This window comes from Ptychodera flava, chromosome 2, assembly GCF_041260155.1.
Source record: "Ptychodera flava strain L36383 chromosome 2, AS_Pfla_20210202, whole genome shotgun sequence".
NCBI lineage: Eukaryota > Metazoa > Hemichordata > Enteropneusta > Ptychoderidae > Ptychodera > Ptychodera flava.
The window spans coordinates 7184311-7192549 of record NC_091929.1 but is presented as its reverse complement, the minus strand read 5'-3'; the positions used below and the strand labels follow the sequence as shown (position 1 = coordinate 7192549).

Below are 8239 nucleotides of genomic sequence, written 5' to 3'. Positions count from 1 at the left end.
ATAGCATTTGGCTGGTAATTTGCGAGTGACTTTGTTAACTTGTCAGCGATGTAGTTTTTCATTTCAGTCAGCTACAGACACTTCACACATGTTGGGGGCATATTTGCATATAGCGTATCTGTAATATGTCAAACTTATCTGCAAGCTGAGGACATGCACATATGTGGTCATGGGTTAAGTAACTATTCAGTTGACGATTTCTTTTCAAAACTTTGCAGAGCATGAGAATTATATCAATGCGGTATGTCAGACAAACAACGGGTTTACTCGTATTGGAACGGGTGACGTTAGATTATGTCGCGGCCTGTTGTCCGTATACACAACTTGAACGGATTGACGCTTCGCTTCGCTGCAGTGTTTTGTGATGTACAGAGTTCTTCCTCGCCTAGTCCTCCTTTGTTGTTTAAGTTATTGAGAAAACGTGCATGTACACTTGAAACCCCCCCCCCACCCCCGCGCCATAACAATACAGCGTGTTTCATTGAAAAATGACACGTTTTCAAGTACAATGACGGGTCTCGTTATAAAAGCGAGGTATTTACAGTACCAAAATTCCTTCAAATTCGTCCTACAACATCAAATCGCTCACGCACCGACAAGCTCATATCGTGAAAAGTGCATTCGCTCTGCACAGCGGCAAGGGGATGTTCAGACGAGATTTATATGCTTGAACTTACGAATAAACGAAAATAATTCCTTTCTGTCAGGAGCGTACCCCCGGAGAGCGGCCGCTCAATACTTTTTCACTTTGGCTGCAGCTTAAATCTACAAATTCAGTTCGATCTGTTCGCAGATGTATTTGTATAAAAACAACATGCAAAAAATACAACTAAAACAAAACGACGAGAAGCCTTTCGTCATATTTTTAATCATGAACATTGAAAATCAGTTTGATGTTCCTCCTCTGCCAATGCTTGTATCAGTTTGTTTTCGACCGATAGGTTAGGGGTCCCTTCATGACGTAATCGAATAACGTGCGAGACGTTGCATCGAGCAGGAGAACTCCCAGCCACCTTCAGGTTAGTCTCATCTGCAAATGTAAACTTCAGATCTAGTACGTCAAGGAGAGAAGTTAAACGGGGCCGGTAGTAATAAGTATGGACTTTTTCCCATGCAGGATTGAAAACAGATGTCTCTTCACAATTGACCTTTGTGTATCACAGAGAAACTATTTGTTACCCATTAGACCATATAAGCCTAACATTCCCCAGTCCCGGAAAACAAGGTGAACAACTCCAAGTTAGCTACACAGCTTCCACACTTGTGTGCCCTCAACGGCCTGTAGTTTATCTGGCCAACCTCTCAGTCTCAGCCACACCTGTAGCGAAAGCTACTCGCCGAGCGGGTTACATCGCCATATATCCAGATCAAGGTCAGGAGGCAGATGATTGGGGCAACAGTTAGGACAGTGCGTAGCCAGCGAGGGGGATGTTCATAGCGTCTACGTATTCAGCAGTAGTACGTTTAACAAAGACAGTGTGTGTACTGTCGACCAGTCAAGCAGATAAACAAATATTTGAAAGTGAAACATTATTAGCAAATTTTAGGAACGTTTCATAATTTACAAGTATACTCGATAATTTATTCACACATTTGCGTGCTAGACATATAATAGTTGCATGCATCCATTTAAGGATTAATACTTAACCGGTATGCTTGCCAAGTCACCTCTTTATTTGCTCAAGGGATTTTTTTTTGACTTGTCTACTTCATAAATCTTAGGTCATAGGTCATCGATATTCCCAGAGCAGTGAAAATGCTAGTAAGATATCACCTATTCAGGTTGGGCTTTACTACGTTAAATGGCGGCGGACTTTTTTCCAACGGGTCATCTCAAGGTCACGCATGCGACAGGAATACGATGAAACCTCCAGTAATGCACTGGACCGACAGCTTACTATGCACCAATGAGTGCCCGGAAAACTGGCGGGACAAGACGATCAGATTCAAAAATTAGCAGTTCTTGCCACACCGCCACACTATAGCAAGTGTGGATATCCGACTATGGTCCTACTTGTATATCACAAACGTCCCATGTACCTGGTAATGCATTACCTTTAATGAAAATGATTATTGGACCAGTTTAATGTCATGTTATTTTTTATACCTTTGTGTGAAACGCTTCCCATGCTATTCACAGCATTCGATTCCCTTCCCTCTACCAAAATTCCCCACCACATGAATTCCCGAGTGTCCTCTTCTCTCAAGAAAAGTTCCCCACTGCTTGTCCTTTCCACTGGAGTGTGCTGAAAGTAATAACAACAACGCCCCCTGACGCAGAAATCTGCTTTTCGTCGCCCACGGATAGAATAAATACATGATCTCCCGCCACTGAACCACTTTCGAAAACGTTTTACACGAACGGCTACATTAGCTGTATATGGTCAGTGTATTGAATGTTGTTGTGTGAAGTTTTTCGTTGAACCATAGCCTCGAGAAAAACGAGGGTCTATGGTTGAACCAGGTGAGCAACACAGCTGTCGCGCCTACTCAAAATTCACATCACATTAGCGTATTTTTTTACCGCCAATGCAGCTGAACAACATGCTGTACTTATAGGTGTGCAATCATTGACCCTCGAGGGTCTATGGTGCAATATAATCTGCTTCAGTCTGTCCTTAATCTGATTTAAAATCGAAGAAATGATAGGCTCCGTCGGAATAGGGATGTAACGTAAGACGTCTATGGTAATATGCGCCTCGAAATTTAAGGACTATACTTTTGCTCAAAATCTGCCCAATAATACTTTCGACAATTCTATCTCTTGTCAAATGTACATGTGAATTGACCGTGCATAGTTTTGTGTTAGAGAAACAAAGTATCTGACACTTATCGAGTTTGAAATTTTGCCACCATCCCTGTATTAACTCTACAGAGAAAAATAAAATTCTCAATTTCCTACAAACTAAAATGATGTAATTTTCTTACTCTGAGAGCCTTAAAATGATCCCCACAAGCAGTAGACAAAGAAAGTATTGAAAAAAAAGAGACTGGCATCGAATATCTTTCCCCGAGACACATGCTACCTTAAGCAGATTTTTAAAGTTCAAATTTGTTTCTCGTTCGCTCCCATATGTACTTGACAGTGAATCTCTATCAATATTTGAAATGGGAATTGTTTTTCGTGGCAGGCCCTGCACGGTAAACACAAGTTTACGTAACGAAAGGACAGGGGCAAATTTAAGAAAGCACTTTCTACTGTCGTATGGTTAGGTTGCAGTTGCCATGGCACTGCATTATTCAAAGGGAAATCGACTGACGTAGCTCGCTTTACTCGAGACGAAAGAACAAACAAACAAACAAAGTGAATTTTATCGGCATACAACATTGTCAATTACACTCTCACTTAATGGCATTATATAATGTGATGGTTTTTTTTTCTTTCAAAAGACAGGACAAAGATACATCATGTCAGTGAAGATACATATTCTTTTCAACTTCTTTGAAAAGATTGGATCGTCAGGAACCGAGGCGTTTTTCAAAGGATGGAAGCATACGGCGGATATGGTGCTTAAGAACCCACACTTTTTGAACACGCAACTTCACCGGAATCTGAATGAGCAAGGTACTGTTTTAATACTGTGGACGGTTTTGAATTTGTTTGTTGGCAAAAAAGACAAAGATTCAACCGAATCATAAGTATGGCATCATTCCTTTATTATGACTTTAATAATCAAGCTTTAGAGTCATGTACAGAAATCCTCGGTATATCTGAGTTGGAATTTAAGGTAGAATGCGTATCGACAGATCTTTGCGGTCACTGGAATTTTCACTAAAATAAAATAAATCCCTTAAAAATAACAAATAATCGTCTCGCAGTTTATATTTATTTACTTATTTTGAACTAGGGGTAGTAAAAGGACATTTTCACGTTTTTTGGGGATTAATTTGGTTTTTTTTTTTTTTGGGGGAGGGGGGGGGGCGAATCGAAAATATAATTTTCCCAGTAAAATTAACATAGGTTATTGCCGCCATTTTGAATGCTAAATACTGGTAAAGTGCATGAAAGTTATTATTATAATACAAAACTTTGCGTGGCAGAATTTAAAGAGAGTTATTTTGAGTTTTTTGTGAGAACTATGTATGAAAAAAGAAAAACGTTTTGTTTTTAGGCTTGTGTTATCGTTACGCTAGTAAAGTTAGATGTAGTGAACGCAATATGGCATAGATAATTACCTATTTGACTTTGTCTGCAGACAGCTTTCCAAAATATCGCACATTTTGGCATGGATTTTGAACAGAGATACAATAAAATAAAAATCTTTTGCACGCAGGCTATCACTGGCTTGGCAAAAAAAGATCAAATTTTTTTCAGCAATATTTCTGAAGTCGAGCGCTCTCTGCCTTGCAAACAGAGACGATGCATGCATGTCCATTATATCTCACAAGACGTTAATCAAACTCTTACTCGTAGGTATGTACAAATATGTGAACTATGCAATGTTTGACAGCGATGAAGTTCCCATGTTCCGCCCCGAATTTAGAACCGACGAATGGAAAGCTGAAATGACCAAATACAGAGACACTCAGAAAGTAGCCTATCCAGGTAAGTGTCCATCTCAAGGTCAAAGTTCACAAATTAAGCCATTCACATTCACTCTTCTGACCCTTTTCCGCTTGTCGATTTTCAACCGATAGTTGGAGCTTTGAAAAGAAACTTGTCGATATGGTTTAACAGCCAAACGGACAGAGATATCGGATACCTCAAGTATATGGCATGTTTTAAGGGACGTTTCATTTTCAGCAAAGCTGTTCATTCGAAGCTTATTTTCCACTTTCGAAAATACAATTTAATATTTTAGAGTGCGCATGTTCGAGCTTGTAAAACTTATGGTTGAAAACAATCGTCACTCGTCGACTATTTTAGTGACCAAGGCGACCATACGTTCTGGTATTTATATTTGAAATGGCTCTTGCTCTTGTATCTATACGAAGAATGTGAAAACTAATTCATAATTGACGCATACTTTATTCAAGGACACAAGCGTTGTTGAGTTTGTTATAGCGTTAAATTGCGTACAGATACCAACAAGGGTACCAGGAACTTAGACTATGCCGGGGAAAATGGATATAAAATTGTAACATTGCATGATATCTCGTCTTCTCAGGTGGATATTTTGAAATAGCCACTTTTGATGATAAACCTATCGCCCCAGCATATCCAGTCAAAGACTCCTCCTTGTTCATCATCTCATGCTATGAGGTATGTATGATTGATAATAATGTATATTGTAATTGCGTGTATTTACACAGTGTAGATGAGTTAATATACCACATACATATATTATACCCTTGATATCGATTTAATTCTTTATTTAATATTTAATATTCGGCACCATGTGGGAATGATAAATACTGGCGACGATGGGGACTTTGATTCTAAAGTAAACCTAGCAACAAAGTTATAAATCACAACATAATAAATTAAATAATTTCTTCCTTGGCGTCACGTGTTCCTGAAAAATTGCCCGACCTTCAAAGCTACAATGCCCGATTACAAATGAGCAGGGAAAGATAGATTTGTTGGATTTTCTGAGAATACTTTAAACTCAACGTGTCAATCATCTAATTATTTATTCAGCCTGTGCTACGTTGTTCGTGCTGAGCGAATCAGAAACTGCGTTCTAATATAACTTGCAAGACTTCTGTCCGAATTCTACTGAAATAGCCAATGTGCAACACATCATTGTCAAAACAAACAAGCCATGATAAGCTTCTTTACAGTCAATTATATTGGTCTCTGTTACGTTTAACGATCTCAGAAGACAATGCAACAATACGTCTTCTGATATATGATTTCGCCACTCGTGATATCGACTACCAAATTGTAACTGTTCTCAGTGCTAAGCTGTAGAATTTCAAACGCGATTTTACATAAGTTAAACAGATTTCTCACACGATTTCTTACAGGCTGGCGTTGATGCAGACCTAGCTGGTTTTGAAGCAGCATGGAAAGACATATCCGGGGCAAGCAAACTGAGTGAAAATGCTCCCACGCAAGGTTTCACAAATTCGGGCTTGTACAAACGCTTCACCGAAGATGGGAAATTCTCATATGTGGTGCGCAGTGAGTTCACCACGCTGTCCGAGAACAAGGGATGGGACTTGGTGGAGTTGGTGCGCGGAATTAAACTTCCTAACGGGGTGTCTGGTGACACGTCGCTTTACCAAGTGATGCCCGAGGGTTTACTTGCAAAGTCAAAATAAATGTGATCGCTGCATACAATCTATGAAGTGTAAGGATGTCGGCTCATGGTCAAAAATAGATTTACTTGCAAAGTCAAAATAAATGTGATCGCTGCATACAATCTATGAAGTGTAAGGATGTCGGCTCATGGTCAAAAATAGATTTACTTCCATATTGCTGGAAAAACAACCACGTGACTTGTAGAATGTCATATTGGCTGATTTTAATGCACCATTTAGGTTTTGAATAATTCGTTACTTTCATTTGCTTGCCGTTAGGCCTTACAAAGTTATCAATGGTACTGTGTTTCAGTGCTTGCCATATATAGATAAAACATGGTGAACATTACATAGACGCTATGGTATAGCTAGTGGAAATGTATTCTGTAATGTGAGTAACATATCAGTGTTTATTAGCTGATCCAAATAAAACAAAACTGTTATAAAAAGTTATTCCAAACAACAATCGGTCTCACTCTGTATAAAGACACCGTAGCAACGTTGTTAAATAGTGGTTCTTTGGACAAATGTTTTGATTCTTCTCCAAACTACTACAAGTATCTAACTAGTATCTAACGATAACTGGGCCATACAGCCTATATACTGTGAGTGGCTACGATATACCACAGTCTGCTTTAGTGGACAAAGGAGTGCACAGCTATATTACATGGAAATGTAAAATCTGAAAACCTGTGTTTCGCATTTTATTATTAAGAGTCCGTTTGACCACAATCTGCTTCGTTTCAACCGTAGAAAAAGAAGATTATTAGTCAAATTGAGAACCTGTATTTCACATTACGGCTAAACAGGAGTCAATTTGAGACTTAAGCTTCGGACTAAAAACAGATTAAAAACCCTCTTTGAGGTAAAACTTTCGCTGAACAATGCATGGAATTAAACTAAAACAATAAGTTTGAGGAAACGGATGCTGTTAGTCTGGTAGAAGCACATACATTGACCCTATGACTTCTTCTGAGTTCTATCACATTTCCGAACAGCGCCCTCCCGAAAGCAACAAAACATGTTTCTCATCATACGTGGTAACGTATGAGAAATATTACATTATGCATATGGATTATATTCACCTTATCCCTTCTCTCCATTGTAGATTATTTGAAATACATAATATAGAAGTACTTGTGTTAATACAATATTTCATTTTACCCTTGTGCCAACCTATTCGATCATTATTGAAGGCCGGTGTTTGTTTCTTAAAAGCACCTTGTTCATTTCAATTCCGATGAAGTTGCGTCCCTATGAAGTGCAAATTCCCCGTCACAACCCGTGTGGTTCCTCTCCAGGAATTTAAAAAGGCCTCAACGCTAGCTTTAATGACATTTGTTCAGTACGTTTTACAAAGGGACCTGAAAAAAACCCATAAAAACCATTCCATTCCCAACTGTTTGAAACCTGTAATATTTTTTTGAATTCCTAATTTTTAAGCTTGTTATACGAGTGGAAGAGATCAGTTTTACTTTGTGTATGGTTTTGCATCCTGTTATCTTTATTATGTCCACACCGAAAACATAGCACACAAGAAATCGAGATATTTGATATCGAAAGACACATAGTACCACCTAAGATGCAGTCGAAAATCATCATTTTCGTGAATATATAGTCTAACACCTGATATTTAATCGTGGAGGGTATAATATGTAGTAATGACTTTTCTCGATTGCTTACAACCACCATACTGCCATTCATGTCATGATTTCTCTGAATTTTAACATTTCCTTTTCTTGTTCCTTGTTTGTTAATGTATGAAATATTATGTTTATTGGTCTGTTTCAGTTACCTTTGTGATATTTACATAAATGAACATTTGCATATATAGACAGGTTGGCATGTGTCCAATAATAGTAAGGATTATAGATAAACACAAGACAACCAGACGGTACAGCAACGTTCTTTCTTATTTGTTGGAGTGGATGGTCTAAATCAGCCGTTAGTAGAGGTCACATTTAATATATCAAAAAGATTTTAGAACTTTGACAGATACGACTTTGGTCACTATATGTTAAAGCCCCAGTGCTGCTAACTTTTGATGATAATT

General features: G+C 38.5%; 1 protein-coding gene across 1 annotated transcript; it reads left to right on the top strand.

Annotated features, from left to right (window-relative positions):
* The first annotated feature begins 974 nt into the window (after nt 1–974).
* LOC139146974 (uncharacterized) lies at nt 975–6258 on the top strand. The gene is made up of 5 exons (XM_070717831.1): nt 975–1019; nt 3391–3565; nt 4415–4546; nt 5109–5203; nt 5911–6258. The coding sequence occupies exons 2-5, from the start codon at nt 3409–3411 to the stop codon at nt 6205–6207; spliced, it is 681 nt and encodes a 226-aa protein (XP_070573932.1). The 5' UTR covers nt 975–1019; nt 3391–3408; the 3' UTR covers nt 6208–6258.
* The last annotated feature ends 1981 nt before the right edge of the window (nt 6259–8239 follow it).

What these genes read in the sequence shown, in the direction of transcription:
- LOC139146974 (XM_070717831.1), top strand. Translation starts at nt 3,409, where the DNA reads ATGTCAGTGAAGATACATATTCTTTTCAACTTCTTTGAAAAGATTGGA. An exon ending in TCAGAAAGTAGCCTATCCAG is followed by an intron (nt 4,547 to 5,108) that starts GTAAGTGTCCAT and finishes TCGTCTTCTCAG; the next exon opens with GTGGATATTTTGAAATAGCC. An exon ending in TCATCATCTCATGCTATGAG is followed by an intron (nt 5,204 to 5,910) that starts GTATGTATGATT and finishes GATTTCTTACAG; the next exon opens with GCTGGCGTTGATGCAGACCT.